Source organism: Tiliqua scincoides, unplaced genomic scaffold (assembly GCF_035046505.1).
Source record: "Tiliqua scincoides isolate rTilSci1 unplaced genomic scaffold, rTilSci1.hap2 HAP2_SCAFFOLD_88, whole genome shotgun sequence".
Classification (NCBI taxonomy): domain Eukaryota; kingdom Metazoa; phylum Chordata; class Lepidosauria; order Squamata; family Scincidae; genus Tiliqua; species Tiliqua scincoides.
In genome coordinates this window covers 90,001-110,216 of record NW_027101668.1, presented here as the reverse complement: position 1 = coordinate 110,216, position 20,216 = coordinate 90,001, and the positions used below count along the sequence as shown (strand labels likewise).

Here is a 20,216-nt window from a genome sequence, read left to right as displayed (position 1 = left end):
GTGTGGCGACATCTTTATATTCAGTCTGTGATCTCCAATTGCCTAGGCTCACTGCAGGAAGTGATGGAATGAAATTGAAACATGTGGCAAAGAATAGGGTTTCTTGGGACATAGTGCTGGCCTCCCATGTGCCTTGGGGAGGCTGTAGTTCAAACCATAAAGGAAGCCCCAGGTCCAATGTAAGTGTAAGTCACTCAAGGAGATCTCAAGGAGTAGATCTACCATAGTAGATCTCAAAGAGTTCAGTTGAGAGTGTCTCAGCCCCTACACGGAGGTGCCAGGGATTGGAACTGGGGCTTCCTTTATGGTTTGAACTACAGCCTCCCCACGGTGCACGGGATGGAGCAGTGGTTGGACTTCATATAGGGCAGCTCCTTCTGTTCCTAATTTTTTTTAAGGCTGAAACGGGCAACCATTTGGCACAGCTCTAGTGATGCCCGAGTCCCACGGCATCATTAAATTGCCGCAGTTGGGTGGTAAACATTCAAGCTGCACACCGCTGAGAAACATGGGGAGTAAGCCCCATTGAGCTCAGTGGCAGTTACTTCTGAGTAAACATGCACAGGCCGGCAATGTGAAGGTGGGGGGGCCTTTCCACTTATATGGGACAGTGAATATACTGTGTGCAAAGAAAGCTGTTTCATAATCCCTGTTTGCTCTCTGGAGAGTGCCCTCTCTTGAGCTTCTCCTACGTAAATGTCCTCCAAAGGAGTGAGCAGTCGCTGCTCTGAACCGCTGACCCGGACGATTCGAGAACGAATGCCTTTTGCTCTTAGGTAATTGCCTTCAGCGTGGCGAGATCTTGCGGGAATAGCGGAAGCTTGCGAATCCTTTGCAGCTGACCGGCTGTGGAATGAAGGGTAATAATTTGGGCCGTAGATGGAACTGCAAGTGATGAAGTTTACAGCGGGCAGAAGATCCCTGTTGGATCAGGTCCAGGGTGACCAGAAGTCCTCTTTTTCCAGGACAGGTCCTCTTTTTTAGCCCTGTGTCCTGGAAAATAACTCAGTTGTCCTCCTTTTCCCGGTAAGCAGGCAGCGCAGGGCCGCCTTGTCATTAATAAACTATGTCTGCAATCCAGGAAAGGAACAGCGGTGAGGTCTTCCTGTTGACCTCACTGGTGTTTTCTTCAACCTTTCCGGCTGCATAACACCAGAACCAGGGGGCATCCGCTGAAATTGGGAGAGTTAGAACAGACAAAAGAAAATATTTCTTTACTCGGCGTGTGGTTGGTCTGTGGAACTCCTTGCCACAGGATGTGGTGATGGCGTCTGGCCTGGGCGCCTTTAAAAGGGGATTGGACAAGTTTCTGGAGGAAAAATCCATTACGGGTTACAAGCCATGATGTGTATGCGCAACCTCCTGATTTTAGAAATGGGTTATATCAGAATGCCAGATGCAAGGGAGGGCACCAGGATGAGGTCTCTTGTTATGTGGTGTGCTCCCTGGGGCATTGGGTGGGCTGCTGTGAGATACAGGAAGCTGGACTAGATGGGCCTATGGCCTGATCCAGTGGGGCTGTTCTTATGTTTTTATGTTCTTTCCGGCTGCTTAAATAAATCCGTGGCTGTGGGCCCCTCCCTGTGCCCCACACCTGGTTCAGCAGAGAGTCCCAGGCAGGAAACCCGATAATGAAGATAATAAACTAAGGCTTATACCTTAGTTTAAACTAATAAACTAAGGCGCTTCCCCCCTTAGTTCTTACCAGCACACTCTATTTCCCCAGTGCATTTGCAAACGCTTGGTTTGCATCCTTAATAGCTGACTCTGGCTTGAAACCGTAATAGGCTTTTAGAGATTTGAGTTCTCCAAAACTGCTGCTTCCGTTGCCGTTTCTGAGTAACCCGTCTCCGCTTTGGCTCTCCGCTCCGGAGACTGCTGGTGGCCTCTGGGGGGTGTCCCATCGCTTTCGCCCAACATGAGCCAGCTTTGTGATGCGGCTACAAAGTCAGCGAATGCCATTTTCGCCTGCGTCGGTCGGACCGTCGCTTCCAGGTTGTGAGAAGTTGTGGCTCCGCTTTGCTCCGTGTTGGTCAGAGCTCACCTGGGGGACTGTGTCCAATTCTGGGCAGCGCACTTTAGGAAAGATGTGGTCATTACCCAGCAAGTTGTGAACCCATGTAACTTCTTGCCACAGCATGTGGTGACGGCACCTGACCTATGCGCCTTTAAAAGAGGATTGGACAGATTTCTAGAAGGAAAATCCATACAGTACAAGCCATTATGGGTTTTAGAAGTGAGCTATCTCTGAATGCCAGGGGCAAGAGGATATAGGGGTCTTGTGTACCCCCTGAGGCATGTGGTGGGCCACTGTGAGATACAGGAAGCTAGCCTAGATGAACCTTTGGCCTGATCCAGCGGGGCTCTTCTTAGGATCTTGCTATCGTCTAGACCTCCCAATTCCATGTGTAAACAACACGTCCCGCGCCGTGCCCTCAGAAGCCCTCTTTCCCACTTAATATTCTGCACCACCGAAAAGAAACAGGAGGGCTGCCAATCTTGAAACGCTATCTGAGCAGGAAACGCGATTAGCAGGGTGTAATTGGCCATTCTTGTGTCTCCCTGTCTCTGCCGTGGCGGTAGATCTTGGCCATTCGGTCATCGCCTTCTGGGACTAGTTCCTCCTCGATATTTTATCGAGGCTTCCATAACGGCTCCGAACGTGTCAAGCGCATTTTAATTTCCATTCATCTCTTCTCTCCTGGGGATCCCTCGTGCCTGGTAGGTCACTGAATTATGTTTTAATAACTGGAAATTGTGTCTGACGCTCCGAGCCTCTGTCGGACTTTGCCAGTTCAGACAGCAGACGCTGCCTAGTCAGAGTCTGGCTATTCTTCCACTTAGCCCTGCACGGTCAACCCTGACTGGCAGCTGCTATCCACGGTTTTAAATATTCTTTTCCAGCTATACCTGGGCATGGTGCCAGGGATCCAAACTAGCAATCCTTTGCATGCAAACCAGCTTTATTTCCATTGAGTCAGGGACCCATACCAAACAAGCCCTGCTGGATCAGGCCAAAGACCCATCTGGTCCAGCTTCCTGTATCCCACGGCGGCCCACCAGATACCTCAGGGAGACACATAAGACAACAAGAGACCTACATCCTTTGCACCTGGCCTTCAGAGACGGCCTACTTGTAAAACCAGGAGGTTGTGTATACCCATCACGGCTTGTAACCTGCGATGGGCTTTTCCTCCATAAATCGATTCAATCCCCTTTTAAAGGCATCTAGGCCTTAAGGTGCCATCACCACATCTTGTAAGCATGGGGTCCCTCAAATCAATGACCTATTGGGTCAAAAAATATCTTCTTTTGTCTGTTCTGACTGTCCCACCACTCGGTTTTTGTGGTTATTGGATGTTATTACCACTGGGTAGATGGGATTCGTCAGCCTGGGAAGGCAGCTCATCTGAGAGAAGGAAAACTCTGATCCCAAACCTCCACTGCCTTGTAGCTACATCCGGTTATGGAAGAGGCTTCAGGAGTCAACCTCGAGGCAAAATCTGGAGCCAGAGTCCCCGAGGCAGTTTATGGCTGAACACAGTCACGTTCTGGCAACTCCTGCGACGCCGCTGGAACCAACCGTATTGGCCTCTGCCTTTCCATTGGACCATTTCAGCGACGTGGAGAGGGGGGATTTGCTGCATGGGAAACAGTCTATCCTCCATATCTGCCTTACCCAGGCTTCGCGCACTGGAGAGGACACTCTGTTCCAGAACCACCATTCAGAGCGTGACACCATAGTCTTCCGAGACTGAAGGATGCCAACAACTCAGCCCCAAAACTTTTGGAACCATCTTTTGAGCAGTTGCCCTCTTTGTCTATCCTTCGGGGGGCGGGGGGTTGCGATGATGAACAGAGGGGATCAGAGATGCCCTCTGGAGTGATTTGAAGGAAGGATGAGATTAAAAAAATAGATATACAGGCAAGGGATATAGGAACCCACCTATAATAAATAAGAGCTCCAACCCTAACCTCAAAAGGATGTTTATGGGGTGATTGGAAACAGCTCCTCCAGCTAAATCAATCTTTGCGTGTTGTTATAATAATAAAAGCCCAAAGAATATTTGTGTATTTGGGGCTCTGTGCCAGTGGTACCTGCCCTGGCTTCTGTTTTTAGAAGACCGGTTTGGCAGAGTGAATGGAAACCACAGTGGGGAACCCTCAATCTCTCGGCACGGAGCCAGAGATTGACCAGGAAACCTTGTTAGAGAGATAGAGAGAGTTATCTGGGCTCTGCCGAGGGCAAACATTTGGGGCTCATCACACTTATCTCAAAGTCACGGTGAGCATAGGAACTGTGACGTTCTTCGCCCACACCTATACCCCGAAAGCCCTGAGTGCTTGCAGATGGCCTTGCACAGCAGATTCTTGACAGGCTGTAGATGCTCTAGAAAGATTTGCTGCTATAAGAACAGCCCCACTGGATCAGGCCAGAGGCCCATCTAGTTCAACTTCCTGTATCTCACAGCGGCCCACCAAATGCCCCAGGGAGCACACCTGATAACAAGAGACCTCATCCTGGTGCCCTCCCTTGCATCCGGCATTCTGACATAGCCCATTTCTAAAACCAGGAGGTTGCACATACACATCATGGCTTGTAACCCGTAAAGGATTTTTCCTCCAGAAACTTGTCCAATCCCCTTTTAAAGGCGTCCAGGCCAGATGCCATCACCATATCCTGTGGCAAGGAGTTCCACAGACCAACCACACGCTGAGTAAAGAAATGATTCTGGGTCTGGACAGGTGCAGAGTTTGGAGTGACTTCATTCCCTCCTTTGCAAAAGTCTCTGTGCGCACACAGCTCATTAGAAGAGTAACTTGTCTCTTTAGCACATAATGCTGTTGTTTTATCACGTTCCAGGGATCCATGCGCCCTCCGGAGACTCTCTCTGCCATGACTTCCTGTTTATTTTTTGAGCGCTCTCGGGACTTGCTGTGTGTCTTTTCAAAACTGGCACACGGAAGCCTGTTTACCAACATTCTGGCACGCGTCTGGAACGATGCACAGAACACGGCAGAAGCCTAAGTCGCTCTGCCTGCGGAAAGGACAGCTGGTTTTCCAGGGGTCCGAGGTGCCAACACAGTGGTGACAAGCAATCAGAGGGGCTAATGCTTCTTTGTGGCATTCCAATGGGAAGCCCCTTGGAAGAAGGCAATATCTATGCGTCATTTTTCTAGCTCACTCCATCTCCCTTGGGTAGGAGAAATGTCCCTGCACCGTTTGCAGGGGTAAAGCTGTGGAACAGTGTATCCCAAACTGTGGGTCATGACCCACCACCAGTGACTCAATTGTCGGTGTGTTGTGAAACCAACGTGCTGGTAGCGGACAATGAAAATGGATTGAGCCCTATGGAAGCTAAAAAGGAGCGGCCTGTGTGTGTTTACTCATGAGTAGGGGCCTTGGACCACTTCGAGGAACACGAGGCCACCAGAATAGTCCCAATCCGATGAACCAAAATCCTCCCCCCCCCCCAAACAACTCCTTCGGAGTAAGTCAGTCCCTCCGAAACTGACAACTGTATTGAGCCCTATGGGAAGCAATACTGAGCGACACGTGTGTTTACTCGTGAGTAGGCGGTGCCTCTGCTCTTAGCAAAGGCCAGGTGAAGGGGGACGCAAGGCCCCCCAGAAGGGTCCCGATCCGATGAACATGGAACTCAACAAACGCTCCGGAACATGGCCTTAGTAACAAGGATAAAAAAAGGATAAAAAGCTGGACGGGTCCCGTTAAGGGTGTCATTTTAAAAAAGTGGGCCCCGGTGCTTTAAAGTTTGGGAACCCCTGCATTCTAATAGAAGGAGGTAAGAAGAGGATCGGGATCAGGGTCAAACCCAAGGCTCCTCTGATTCAGCCTCTTGCATCCCACAGTGACCCACCAGCTACCTCTGGGAAGCCCACAGGCAGGAGAGAGAGAAGGATTCCTCCCTTCCACAGGTGCTTACCATCTTCATGACTTTTGTGCATGAAATGGGGCCAAAGGGGGGGGAGTTTCTACCTCCACAGCTCCCTCCCCCTTGCACAAACCTCTCTTTCTGGTTTGTTTGTCTGTATCTTTGGGAATCTGTTGTCTCTTGGCTTGTGGCTTCCTCTCCCGGCAAGGAATCTTTTCACAGTAAAAAAAAAAAAAGATGACTGCTGAGAGTGGAAGGAGAGAAATTGGCAGAACATTCTCCCTTCAGTGGAGTTGGCAGCACAAACCTTACCAGCGCGCGCCCCCCCAAAAAAACACCTGTGGGCTTTTAGAAGACCTTCTTCCTCATCCCCTTCCCTGAAGAGCCATTGGCAGATCTCCCTTGGATGTGGAGGAAGTCGATCACCAAGTTACGCTATTTTATTCAAGCACATCTGGGTCCGTTTGGGGCGGTGGGATTGTACCTTCAAATTGAGAATGATTTTCGTAAGTCTGATCAGTCTGAATGTGTCAATGGGGTTTAACCACTAGGCTTGATTGTTCACTCCGCCTGCAGGGCGAGAAGTTGCCTTTCAAGCCCATGGGGCTGGGATATCTGAAAGACCACCTTCTCCCGTCCATTCCGTACAATGGTCAGTTAGGGCCTGCTTAGAGCAGCGGTTCTCAAACATTTTGCACAGGGACCCACTTTTGAGAACGAGAATCTGTCAGGACCCACCGAAAGTGATGTCATGACCGGAAATGACATCATCACGCCGGAAAATTTTGAACAAACCTCGGCTGCAATCCTACCCACACTTACCCAGGAGTAAGTCCCATTGACTCTCATTGTTGAAAGCCTATACACAGTAGCCTATTAAAAGTATAGATCTGCATTATTGTCCATATGCAGTCACATACCCTGGTAGCATCAAGTCTACTATATTAGAAATAAAATAATGAAATGAATGGGGACCCACCTGAAATGGGCTCGTGACCCACCTAGTGGGTCCTGACCCACAGTTTGAGAGAAACTGGCTTAGAGTATTTTCACTATCTGAGCCGGGGGTGGGGGTGCCAGCAAGGTGACTTTGTCATGGGCTGTCACGTAATGTCATGTAATATGTCATGTAATGGGCTGTGTCAGAAAGCCAGATGCAAGGGAGGGCACCAGGATGCAGGTCTCTTGTGATCTGGTGTGCTCCCTGGGGCATTTGGTGTGAGAATACAGGAAGCTGGACTAGATGGGCCTATGGCCTTGATCCAGTGCGGCTGCTCTTATGTTCTTATGCTCCCTGGGGCATTGGGTGGGCCGCTGTGAGATCCAGGAAGCTGGACTAGATGGGCCTGTGGCCTGATCCAGTGGGGCTGCTCTTATGTTCTTATGCTCCCTGGGGCATTGGGTGGGCCGCTGTGAGATGCAGGAAGCTGGACTAGATGGGCCTATGGCCTGATCCAGCGGGGCTGCTCTTATGTTCTTATGCTCCCTGGGGCGTTTGGTGGGCCGCTGTGAGATGCAGGAAGCTGGACTAGATGGGCCTGTGGCCTGATCCAGCGGGGCTGCTCTTATGTTCTTATGCTCCCTGGGGCATTTGGTGGGCCGCTGTGAGATCCAGGAAGCTGGACTAGATGGGCCTCTGGCCTGATCCAGCGGGGCTGCTCTTATGTTCTTATGCTTCCTGGGGCATTTGGTGGGCCGCTGTGAGATCCAGGAAGCTGGACTAGATGGGCCTGTGGCCTGATCCAGTGGGGCTGCTCTTATGTTCTTATGCTCCCTGGGGCATTTGGTGGGCCGCTGTGAGATGCAGGAAGCTGGACTAGATGGGCCTCTGCCTGATCCAGCGGGGGCTGCTCTTATGTTCTTATGCTCCCTGGGGCATTTGGTGGGCCGCTGTGAGATCCAGGAAGCTGGACTAGATGGGCCTCTGGCCTGATCCAGCGGGGGCTGCTCTTATGTTTTTATGCTCCCTGGGGCATTTGGTGGGCCGCTGTGAGATGCAGGAAGCTGACCTAGATGGGCCTCTGGCCTGATCCAGCGGGGCTGCTCTTATGTTCTTATGCTCCTGGGGCATTTGGTGGGCCGCTGTGAGATCCAGGAAGCTGGACTAGATGGGCCTCTGGCCTGATCCAGCGGGGCTGCTCTTATGTTCTTATGCTCCCTGGGGCATTTGGTGGGGCCGCTGTGAGATACAGGAATCTGGACTAGATGAGCCTACGGCCTGATCCAGTGGGGCTGCTCTATGTTCTTATGCTCCTGGGGCATTTGGTGGGCCGCTGTGAGATGCAGAAGCTGGACTAGATGGGCCTCTGGCCTGATCCAGTGGGGCTGCTCTTATGTTCTTCTGCTCCCTGGGCATTTGGTGGGCCGCTGTGAGATCCAGGAAGCTGGACTAGATGGGCCTCTGGCCTGATCCAGTGGGGCTGCTCTTATGTTCTTATGCTCCCTGGGGCATTTGGTGGGCCGCTGTGAGATACAGGAAGCTGGACTAGGTGGGGCCTATGGCCTGATCCAGTGGGGCTGTTTTTATGTTGTTATGGTGCAGGGTCTTCTCTGTTGACCTGTGACAGCCCCTTTGCTATCTGGTTTCTGGCTATATGATTTCTTTGCTATATGGTTTCTGACACACTCATTTTGCTTGGCTTGTGAGGAGGGGTGATTTATTTTATGGCTTTTTATGTGTCATGTGCTATCGAAATGGTACACACTTGGAGCTTTGCAAAAGCAGTTATAAATCTTTAGAATGAATGAATGAATGAATGAATGTTCTAGAAGTTGTGTCCTGTTTCTGGAAGGATGGCAAAATGGGGGATGTGGGTGTCATTTTCAAAATGGGGGTGAAAGGATGTCATGAGATTCTCATTACGAAATGGAAAGGTGGGGATTGGAGGGTGGGCGCCGAGGTGCGAACTGGGAGGATGGAGGGAATAGATCCTGTCGTCTTGAAGAGCTGGCCTTCTCCAGGTGTCAAGAGAGCAATAGCTGGTGACCTGGAGACTAGTAAGTGACGAGTTTAACAAGGGGTAAGACCAGCTGAGATTGGGTCAGAAGCTTATTTATGTATTACAATATTTATATACAGTGCCGCCTTTCTTGTAGGCTCAAGATGGTTTTTATACAGGCAGGCTGACCATAAACTCCCATTTATCCAAATGGGGTTTTAAACGAAAATTCGTTGGATCATTTCTCCAAGGCCTCGATATGATGGGCGGAGCAGTGACGTCATTAGGGGGTTCTAGGGGTACGGGCCACCCCGGATGACACACACGGGGGGGGGTGACACTACTGGGCAAAAAGTTTTTGAACTTGGGTACTTTTGAATAAGGACCATCATGTTATATGTCAATCGATGCGTAAGTTCGTGTAGAATGCAATGAAGCAAACCATGTTGAATTATCTCTTTTCTATCAAATGTTATAGCCAGAAAACCAGTGGGGTGGGGAAATGGGGCATTGTCCGGCCCACTGCATGAGAGAAGGTTCATCATGGGGGTGAGATAAACCCTAGTGATGCCACTGGATTGGAGGTTCTCTGGGGGAAAACTGTTTGGGCCAATCCAAGCAAGCCCCAAACCAACATCCTTGGAAAATATGCAGTACATGTTTATGTCTGTTTGGAACAAAACGTTTCTTGAGATCGTCCCACTCTGTGTCATTTTGTGCCATCCGTAATTCCACCCCTTTTTCCATTTGTCTTGTTGCTCCCCCCCCTCCATTTTTGTTGGTTTAATCCGCATGGACCAATCACAGAAGGTTCAAGGAGGACACCACCAGTGCAAACACCATCACCGTAGTTCTAAAATGATGCCTTTCCTCCAGCAGATTGACACTCCACCAACATACAGTGGGTCTTTGGTATCGTTCCAGGACCCTCTACAGACACCCATATCTGCAGCTAGTGAAATTCATTGGGGGGGAGGTTGGATCAGAAGTACCTTTCAGCAGCCTCCAGGAGGCCTTTGGAAGCATGCGGAAGGCACTTCCTGTTGAGTCTGGGAGGAGGTCTTTAAGGCCCTCCAGTTGCAGCCTTGCCCCCCGCGGATATTTTAATCTGTGGATACTGAGCGTACAGATAATGAGGACCCACTTTATTCGGGGTGGCCCGATACCTGAAGCAATGTGTCCACTCTTCGCAGGAGACAGGCCAACCTCCCAGCGGAAGTAAATGGAAGGGGATGTCATTCATGATGGAGGTTGAGGATGAGGTTCCAAAAAGCAAGGGGGCAAAATGGTATGCAAGATGCGCACGCACGCACACACACACACACAGAGAGATAGAGCAGCACCCATTAGCAGACTCTGATCATCTCAAGATGCTTTTAAATTCTAATGCTACTTGCTAGGGCAATGCTCAATGCCAGATCCCCCTATTATTCCAGGACAAAGGCAGGAAGTGCAATCAATATCCATTAAAAATCTAGGGCAGTGCTTCTCAAACTTTTTAGCCTGGGACCCACTTCTGAGAATGACAATCTGCCTGGGCCCACCGGAAGTGATGTCAGCAACCTGGAAGGGATGTCCTAGCCAGAAATGACATCATCAAACAGGAAGTGACATCGCTTGTGATCTCGGAGCCGGAAGTGGTGCCAGCAGCCTGGAAGTGATGTCCTAGCCAGAAATGACCATCATCAAACAGTAAGTGACATCGCTGTGATCTCGGAGCCGAAGTGGTTGCCAGCAGCCTGGAGTGATGTCCTAGCCAGAAATGACATCATCAAACAGGAAGTGACATCGCTGTGATCTCGGGGCCGGAAGTGACGTCATCAAGCAGGACGTTCTTGTCTAGAAACTCAAACTGTAAATTGAGATTTTGTAAACGAAGGAAATAAAAACAGTATATCCCCCTCAGAAGAAAGATAAACAGGGACGCTTCCCCTCCTTCCCCCCAAGCCTAAGCGCGTCTACTCAGAATTGGCTCCCATTATTGACAATGGGGCTTACTCCCAGGTAAGAGTAGACAGAATTGCAGCTAAGAGAGAAGTAAGAAGAGGGGAAGGGTGCACATCAGAGAAGTGGCTGGGGGAGCCTGGGTGCTTGGCAGCCAGGCAACTAGGGATCCCCCTTCACCCCCAGCAAAGATATAAAGAGAGGACGTGCTAGCCAGGGCGGGAAAGGATCGCGGCTTCCAGGCGATTTCAGAGAGGTTTTGATGCAGAGGACAAGAACGGCAGTGGGGTGGTGGTGTCAGTGATGCTGCTTTCATGGCAGGCTCACAAGAGGGGAGATCGCGGGGGTCTGCCTCTACTCACCCAAGCCCTGTGTTCAGGTCTCCGCCTACACTCTCCAGCGCAGTCCAGCTGCAGGGGGGAGAGCCGCTCTGTCTTGCAACCCCGAGGCAGCCCATCCCGTCAAGGCAGCCAAGCTGACAAAGGTTGGTGGAGAGAAGCCTGGCTGGCTCGTCCACCCTCTCGTCCGGCCTTCTTTGCCTGCAATCCAAGCCTGCACTCCACGATTGGCCCCCCCCCGAGGGAGAGCCTCCGAGTGCAGAGGGAGGTCCAGCTGGAAGGCAGCAGCTCTTAGTGCCGTCTCAATGCCGGGAAGCTTGAAATGGCCACGCCCAGGCTTTGCCCACTTCCAAAATGGTGCCAACTGGGTCTTTTGCCATCTTCCAAGATGGCTGCCGCCAGCCATCAGAAATCGGATCGCGACCCACCAAGTGGGTCCCGACCCACAGTTGAGAACACTGATCTAGGTGTAGGACCAAGGACATAGTAATTGAGCTCTATGATACCAGAGCAAGCAGCCTTCCTTTCGAATTCCTCTCCCGCCTCCAGTGAAAAGCACTTGCCGTCTTTCTTTGGCCCCCGTTCCCGGCTGAAACTATGCTTAAGAACATATAAGACTATGTCTGCAATCCTAACCACACTTTGAGTAATGAGTAAGCCCCATTGAACAAAATGGGACGTGCTTCTGAGTAGACCTGGTTAGGATTGTGCCCTAGAACTGCGTGTTTATTTTCCTGTTTGCCCCCACTTGCCACTTCCTTCTCCTTCCTCAGTTGCCCCCAGCCACTGGGGGGCTCACCCATGTGGCTGGCTGAGGCAGGTGTTAAGGGGTGCCCAGTTCCGTCTATCCACTTATCTCCAAAAGTCCAGTTTGCTTGTGTGACTTCCTGTTGCGTCCTGGAGACACTCTGACACCCACGGAAGCCAACAGAGTGGGTCATGTGCTGGCACCACCCAAAAGCAACCTTTAGGGAATCCATGTAAGACTTTTTGGGTTGCGACCCACCATGGAACAGGAGGTGGGTCATGGTGCTCCAGAGTTTGGTAACCACTGTCCTAGACCTTCACAAACCATCATTCCAGTTGACGATAAGTTCATATGAAGGGTTAATTCACTGAAGCCCTCCAAGGATTGTCCAAATTCCAGGACTCCTTCCCCTGCTAGCTTCCCTCGGCACAGAAAAGGTCCCTATCTTTAAATCAACGTACGTAATTTCTATCTACAGAGGAGCAAGATCTCATTGAGGAAAGCAGTTCCCCATCCCTTCGGTCCTCTTGATCCTCAGTGACTTTACCTTGCTGTTGTCTGGCTTCACTGGTGGTGTCCAAGAACCTTCTGAATGGTCTGTTGATGTGTGTCTGACTCCTTAATGCTCCTTTTACCCTGTGTCTGTAGGCCCCACGTCGAAGATTTCAGTATGGATTCCTCCCTGTCACAGTAAGTTAGCTTTGAACTGCATGCTTGTTTGGGGGGGGGGGGAATCCAATTTCACGGGTTCCTGTTGGAGTTGGAGATTTTAAAATGCGCCGTCAGCGAGCGAGAGGGCATGAACGGGGCGTAGCTATGGTGCAGACTTAAGAACATAAGAACAGCCCCACTGGATCAGGCCATAGGCCCATCTAGTCCAGCTTCCTGTATCTCACAGCGGCCCACCAAATGCCCCAGGGAGCACACCAGATAACAAGATGCATCCTGGTGCCCTCCCTTGCATCTGACACAGCCCATTTCTAAAAACGGGAGGTTGCACATACACATCATGGCTTGTAACCCGTAATGGATTTCTCCTCCAGAAACTTGTCCAATCCCCTTTTAAAGGCGTCCAGCCCAGATGCCGTCACCACATCCTGTGGCAAGGAGTTCCACAGACCGACCACACACTGAGTAAAGAAATATTTTCTTTTGTCTATCCTAACCCTCCCAACACTCAATTTTAGTAGATGTCCCCTGGTTCTGGTTAAACTTAAACTGGTTCTGACTTAAACTGGCTTCACGGTCACGTCCTCTTTGGGGACCTGCACTTTCGTGGTGGGGGGGGGGAAGGATTAGGGTTTGTTAACAGTTCAGTGCAATTTTCAGGCGTCCTTGGGGGAAACGGCAACGAAAACCTGTTTAAGGTAGATTGTGGATGTATCTACCTAATTTTCTCTGAGCGTGTCAGATGTTCTGAAATGATTATTCTATGTCCCCAGTGGCTTTGCTTTCCAGATCTATGTTCTCTCACATAAATGAAGTGTGCTGTTTAGCTGGGGGGCAGGGGGGGATGTCCTTTTTCACCCCAATGCGGGACCTCCTAGTGGTTGCTTGCTAATATTCTCTTCTGCATGTTTTTTTTTTTTAGATTGTGAGCCTTTTGGGGACCGGGAATCATGTTATGATTTGATTTTCACTTTAAACTACCTTGAGAACTTCGTTGAAAAGTGGTGTATATGGTGGCCCATCGGTACCTGCCAGGAATCTGTTCCCTTGAGGACACCAATTTCCGTGGATAATTAAATCCACAGGAAAGCTCTCAAAGCACCTCCCACATTTGGGAGTGTTCTAAGGTGTGTGGAGGTCATACGCAGCCTCCCCAGGCTTTAGAAGACCCCAGAAGTTCTCCTAGAGGCCTCTAAAAGGCATTTCTGATTCTTGGTGACCGGAAGTGATTTTTGGAGGCCTCCATGAAGACTTCTGAGGCATGAGGAGGCCGGTTTTGGCCTCCTTGCACCCCAGAACTCCTGGACATGATCAGAGGACCCTTTTGGTCATGTCCAGAAGGTCCTGAAGAGCCTTCAGACATGGAGTCAGCACCCAGGTTGTGTCAACAACATGGGAGAAGTGGAATCTTCTATCCATCCCCTTTCCTGAACAGATCTTTTGTTAACCTTAGTACACTTCTGTACTGCAGCGAGTCATGGACTCTTCACTCACAACAGGAGAGGAAACTGAATGCTTTCCACATGTGCTGCCTCCGACGTATTCTCGGCATCACCTGGCAGGACAAAGTTCCAAACAACACAGTCCTGGAACGTGCTGGAATCCCTAGCATGCACGCACTGCTGAAACAGAGACGCCTGCGTTGGCTCGGTCATGTCGTGAGAATGGATGATGGGCGGATCCCAAAGGATCTCCTCTATGGAGAACTCGTGCAAGGAAAGCGCCCTACAGGTAGACCACAGCTGCGATACAAGGACATCTGCAAGAGGGATCTGAAGGCCTTAGGAGTGGACCTCAACAGATGGGAAACCCTGGCCTCTGAACGGCCCGCTTGGAGGCAGGCTGTGCAACATGGCCTTTCCCAGTTTGAAGAGACACTTGGCCAACAGTCTGAGGCTAAGAGGCAAAGAAGGAAGGCCCATAGCCAGGGAGACAGACCAGGGACAGACTACACTTGCTCCCAGTGTGGAAGGGATTGTCACTCCCGAATCGGCCTTTTCAGCCACACTAGACGCTGTTCCAGAACCACCTTTCAGAGCGCGATACCAGAGTCTTTCGAGACTGAAGGTTGCCAACAACAGTCCCCTTTAACTACAGGGTTCTGTTCCAGGGCCTACCTGCGGGTACAGAAACTGTGGTTATGGGGGGAACCCAGTCTCTGGGACATTTGTGCCCCTGTGGTGTTCAGTCCTTGGTGGCTTGTTCACACGTGTGAGCTGCCCCATCATTCTGTGTCCTTGAAGTTATGTGCATGTGTGAACCATCTGATTTCATTCACTGCGTGGGTGGTGGTGGTTTTGTTTTCTCCGGCCTGGACGCGAGAAGCCTGTGAATTATTGCACTTATTTGTCATTGATGGTCAGGGACCCCGTGCAACTGCACGGCTCCACAGTGTTTGGAGAGCCGTTGGGTGAGACGATGCATCATCTATGGTGTCGTGCGCTCTGTGTTCACAGAACCGAGAAGCAGAATGCCTGGAGAGGCTGACTGCATCCAGCTCTTTGCAGTTCCACAGCACAAAAGAGCTCTCAGTTCACGCTGGCAATCCTTGGAGACTCAGCTGTGTGTAGGAAGTGATGGAGGGTGGACGAGATGGTGCTCCAAGGGGGCTTGGAAGCAGTGGTGTAGCTGAGGCACCTGGGGGCAAAAACAAATTTTAAAATCCCTTGGGACCAGATGCCCGGAACACTCCCCTAAACTGACACCCTTAATTAAAGCCACATCCCCTAATTTGACCAGAGTTTCAGCCGGATCTGATCTCCCTATAGCAGTGTTTCTCAAACTGTGGGTCGGGACCCACTAGGTGGGTCGCAAACCGTTCATTTCAATATTTTATTTTTAATATATTCGGCTTGATGCTCCCATGGTATGTGACTGCATTTGGGGAAGTGTGACAGACCTGTACGTTTAACAAGCTACTGTGTATATTCTTTTAACAATGGCAGTCAATTGGTCTTACTCCTGGCTAAGTGCGGGTAGGATTGCAGCCTTGGATGGTTAATTTTCCTGTTTGGTGATATAACTTGCAGTTATGACATCACTTCTGGTGGGTCCTGACAGATTCTGATTCTAAAAAGTGGGTCCCGGTGCCAAATGTGTGAGAACCACTGCCCTATAGACTTCTAAAAACAGACACTAACACTGCAATCCTATATACATACTTCTCTTGGAGTAAGTCCCATTGAATTCTACAGGATGTACGATCTCCTCTATGGAGAACTCGTGCAAGGAAAGCGCCCTACAGGTAGACCACAGCTGCGATACAAGGACATCTGCAAGAGGGATCTGAAGGCCTTAGGGATGGACCTCAACAAGTGGGAAACCCTGGCCTCTGAGCGGCCCGCTTGGAGGCAGGCTGTGCAGCATGGCCTTTCCCAGTTTGAAGAGACACTTTGCCAACAGTCTGAGGCTAAGAGGCAAAGAAGGAAGGCCCATAGCCAGGGAGACAGACCAGGGACAGACTGCACTTGCTCCCGGTGTGGAAGGGATTGTCACTCCCGGATTGGCCTTTTCAGCCACACTAGACGCTGTGCCAGAACCACCTTTCAGAGCGCGATACCATAGTCTTTCGAGACTGAAGGTTGCCAATACTATACTTCTGAGTGACGTGCATAAGATGGTAACTGTAAGGGGACCATCACAAAAGGTAAGGGGGATGGTCTGCCTCCTGTCATCTTTCAGCATCCTCACCAAACTACAATTCCCAGGGTTCCTTGGGGGATACAGTGACAGTCCAATGCTATGAAATTGACAAGTTGGGAGCAGGGATGTTGCTTGGCTTTCTTTTTCAATCTGTCCGTCGTCGTTTATGTGGCAGGCGGTAGTGACATTTGTTAGCCAGTCATCCGTCCAAAAGCAGAGATGGATGCTGTTGTTTTGCCTCTCCGTTATAAATGTTTTTCTTCTGCCGAGGGGGTGGTGTCATTTTTTTTAAAGCATCACTTATGTATGGCAGCCAATAAATGGAAGTGTTGTGATCGATGGCTGCAACTTTTTCCACTGGGGGGGGAAGCTTTGCCAAAGCCGAGATCGGTGATGGATTTGTGTGCACACAAACTGGGTTGCAAAAGAAGCAGCCCACCAGGCTAAACTGATGCGCACTGATGTGTGTGGGGCATCATTCTCTGCTCACCCGTGGGTCAGTTGGCTCACTGTGGCTCCCTTCCCTTAAGACGCATGGAATGGAAAGCTGGAGTCATGCGTCAGGAGATTTGTTTTTAAAGAGAGTTGGAAGGAATTGGCGTGTGTCTGGGACGTCAAGGTGATGGGTAGCATTAGCTTGGAGGGTGCACTTAATGAATTAAACTCAGTCAAGGTTTGCTCAATATAATGAATTCTATTTTGTCGTTTACACAGATCAACACACATTTTGCTGTCTTAAAAGTTAGACCTATTCCTGGGTATGTCTGGGGTGCTGATTCCAAAAAGGGCCTTAGTTTTGCCCTATCGTGTCTAGCCTCTTGAGCAACTCTGTGCCCCGATTTCCCAGGGGAAGTGACTGCCTGGTGTGAGTTTCTGCATCTGAAGATCAGATGCAAAGATAGGAGGCGGTAGGGCTTTACCACTGTCCTGTCACGCCCGAACTGATTTTCTGGCACACTGTATCCTGCCTGCAGGCCAGAGTTTGGAAGCCCCTAATCTACACAGTGATTATTGTGCAACATGTGCAAATGAGGTTTGAGTGCGTGTCCCCCACTGCCTCGAAGGAGTAGAATACAACTGGAAGGTAGCAGAACTCTGAAGCCATTTGCCTTGCTACAAAGCATGTTGCACAGAAATGCTAGACCTCGAGTCATGGTTATTCTAATAAGAAGGCAGTCCCCATTTTAAGAGTGCAAATCTCTCTGGTTCTGTCTTAATGTTGCCCTCTCAACAGCCCAATAAGGCGAGTGCATAGCCTTATCCCCATTTTACAGAAGGGGAAGACTGAGGCTCACCTAAGGCCACCTCCTGAATTCATGATAGTGGCAACGTTCAAACCAGGGATGTCCCAATTGTGATCCTAAATCTCCCTTGTTTCTTCCCCTTGCAGGGTCCAAGTGGAGTTTTATGTGAACGAAAACACCTTCAAGGAGCGACTTAAGCTATTCTTCATCAAAAACCAAAGATCAAGTAAGTACTGGCGATTGACAGAGTCCATGTGGACATTTATAATGGTATGGTTATTTAGAAGGGTGATTGTGTTTTGGACAACCATGTCCCAGCCAAGTGTGCCCTGGTCATTGACATCCCTGGACATTTGTGTCCAGTTTTTTTTGTGTGTGTGTCCCCAAATATGTATATTTATATTAAATGTACTTTTTTTATTTTTAAAGCACAAAGATAGGATTAAGGTTAGAGTTCAGGCTGGGATAAGAGACTTTGCAAATTTGTTGCGGAGGATTTGTTGCCCACTTATTGTCTGTTTGTTCCCTTATTGTCTGTTTGATATCCAGTTATAGTGGGACGCAAATAACCAGGACAGAGAGAGAGAGAGAGAGAGAGCTGCAAATGTCCAGAGTCACCACAAACAGTATCAACCTAGGATTCAGTGGGCAGCTTCAGACAGTTTCTCCCTCCAGTTTGGTGTGTTTTAATGTGGACCAATCCCCATCTTCTCTGCCACTTGCATGCCAGTGAAATGTGTTCCATGTGTCCCATGTTGTGATCCTTGGTGGGCAAAGAAGAGCAACGATGCCCCTGTTTGCCCCTCTGAAATGTCGATGGGTATTCCGTAACCTGCAAAGCAGCTAACCTCGGACGCTCGCTTTTGGATAAGAGACGGTTGCTGGGATTGGGGGTGGAAGAAGCTGCGCAGTCAGCCCCCTTTTTATATATGTAAAATGAAATGATAGAGTTTATTCCCCATCTGGCCACGGCGGAACACAAATCAAACCCCTACCCTTCCTCCCAGATTTATACGGGGTGCTTTTTCTGGATAGAGAGTTTAATGAGGCCCGTGATTCATTTGTTTGCTGCTGAAAAAAACCTGAGCGATAATTTGTTGCTGTTAAAATACGGCCTTAGTCACACAGAGTCTACCCCTTGGTTGGAGCATCTTAAGGTTGGTCTCCCCAGGAGTAGAGCTTGTGGAAAAGCAAGAGCGCCACCTCCTGGCTGCCAAAGACTCCAACCTTGCGCTAGTTGATGTCTGTCTCGGTTTCCCTTTTTCACACTAATGTGATTTGCGATCTCGTATCCTTTCAAGACTCTTTTTTTTTTTTTTTTAAAGTTTGGCATTTTTGGAAGGGGAAATCCCCCAATTTCTGGGGTTGGGGAATTCTTCTCGCTGGTCCCTTTCCGACTTCTATCTGAGACCTCACCAGAGCAAACGTCTGGCTGTCGGGCAGCTCTCGTGTGACCCGATCGTGTCTTAATTGGGCCACAGTGTTCTGTCTGGATGGAAAAAGCACTTGATGGACAGGTGATTAAATGGTCTGAGACCATAATGAAAAATTTGATCTGATTAAATGGAGCCAATTTGTTCCACCTGGAACATATCACAAAGAAGGGGGGTGGACAAGATTGACTGGGATTGACTGAAAACGCAACTACAAAGCTGCTTGAACCTTTAGTGGTTGAAGTTTTGGGAGGTCTGAACGGAGATTGATTTAGAATCAGCCCTTACATCTGCTATTTATAAATCCTTTTTCTTCTATAGGGAGAACTTTTTCCCTCTCTTTCTTTCATAACACTAGAAGAACTTGGGGTCACTCAGGTGACAGAGCAATGGACAGTAGATTCAGGCCTGAAAAGAGAAAGGACTCTCTTAAACCATGCCGATTGACCTGTGGAACTCACTCTCACAGGACCTGTGGCCACAGAGTTAGATGGCTTCAAAAGGGTCTTAAGACCTATTCCTGAAGGGAGATAACTCTCACAGAGGCCTGGAAGTCTTTTAAAAGGGGATTGGAGAGATTGATGGAGGAAAGTCCATCACAGGCTACAAACCATGAAGGGTATATGCAACCTCTGGGTTTTAGGCTACCTCTGAATGCCAGGTACAAGGGGGTGGTAACAGAATACAGGGATCTTGTTGTCTTGTGTGCTCCCTGGTGGGCCAGTGTGAGATACAGGAAGCTGGACTAGAAGGGCCTTTGGCCTGAACGAGCAGGGCTCTTCTGATGTTCTTAGGTCTCAAAGCAGCCAGCTGCGTAATTTTAAAACTTTAAAATTAAAAGCATAGCTAAGGACAGCACTGCAGTGAAAGAGACCCCCTCGGAACCCCAGTGGAAAACAACCTCGCTTGAGGTTGTTGAAGGCCGTGGAACCTCCATGTTCAGGGGCAGTCTACCTCTTGTCTAGGAAGGGGTAGACTGTAGCTTTTGTGCCCTGCTTAAAGGGCTTCCAGTGTGACCACAATTGAAAATAAGATGGCAGAAGAGATGGATTTTGGGTTTCTGTTCAGTTCTTTGTGCTCATGCGTTCTCATGCGTCGTGCCCTTTCGTAATTGTTTTGCTAGGTTGTTGCGTAAACAGGTAATTGGAAAGAGATGATTAGGGCTTTCCACCCCAAAGAGACCCAGAACAACTGCCCTGAACTTCTCACCGTGCGGCGAAAGGGGGATGGGTGGGTGAGAGAATATTGACAAGGCCTTCTACATATTTGCTCTAACTTGACAGCCTTGGGTTTATTTAATAGCCCACTGGCTGCTGGGGGCTGCTTAAATACGACTGCGGGGGCACTTGTTAGTAACGACCTAGA

The 20,216-nt window shown here is 49.6% G+C and overlaps 1 protein-coding gene across 1 annotated transcript in view; it reads left to right on the top strand.

Moving 5' to 3' along the window:
- The first annotated feature begins 696 nt into the window (after positions 1–696).
- LOC136636095 (potassium channel subfamily T member 1) overlaps positions 697–20,216 on the top strand; it is an 80,193-nt gene continuing 60,673 nt past the window's right edge. The window contains exons 1-3 of the mRNA XM_066611110.1: positions 697–776; positions 12,512–12,553; positions 17,565–17,644. Of these exons, the coding sequence (XP_066467207.1) occupies positions 697–776; positions 12,512–12,553; positions 17,565–17,644 (202 nt within the window). The remainder of the gene's footprint in view (positions 777–12,511; positions 12,554–17,564; positions 17,645–20,216) is intronic.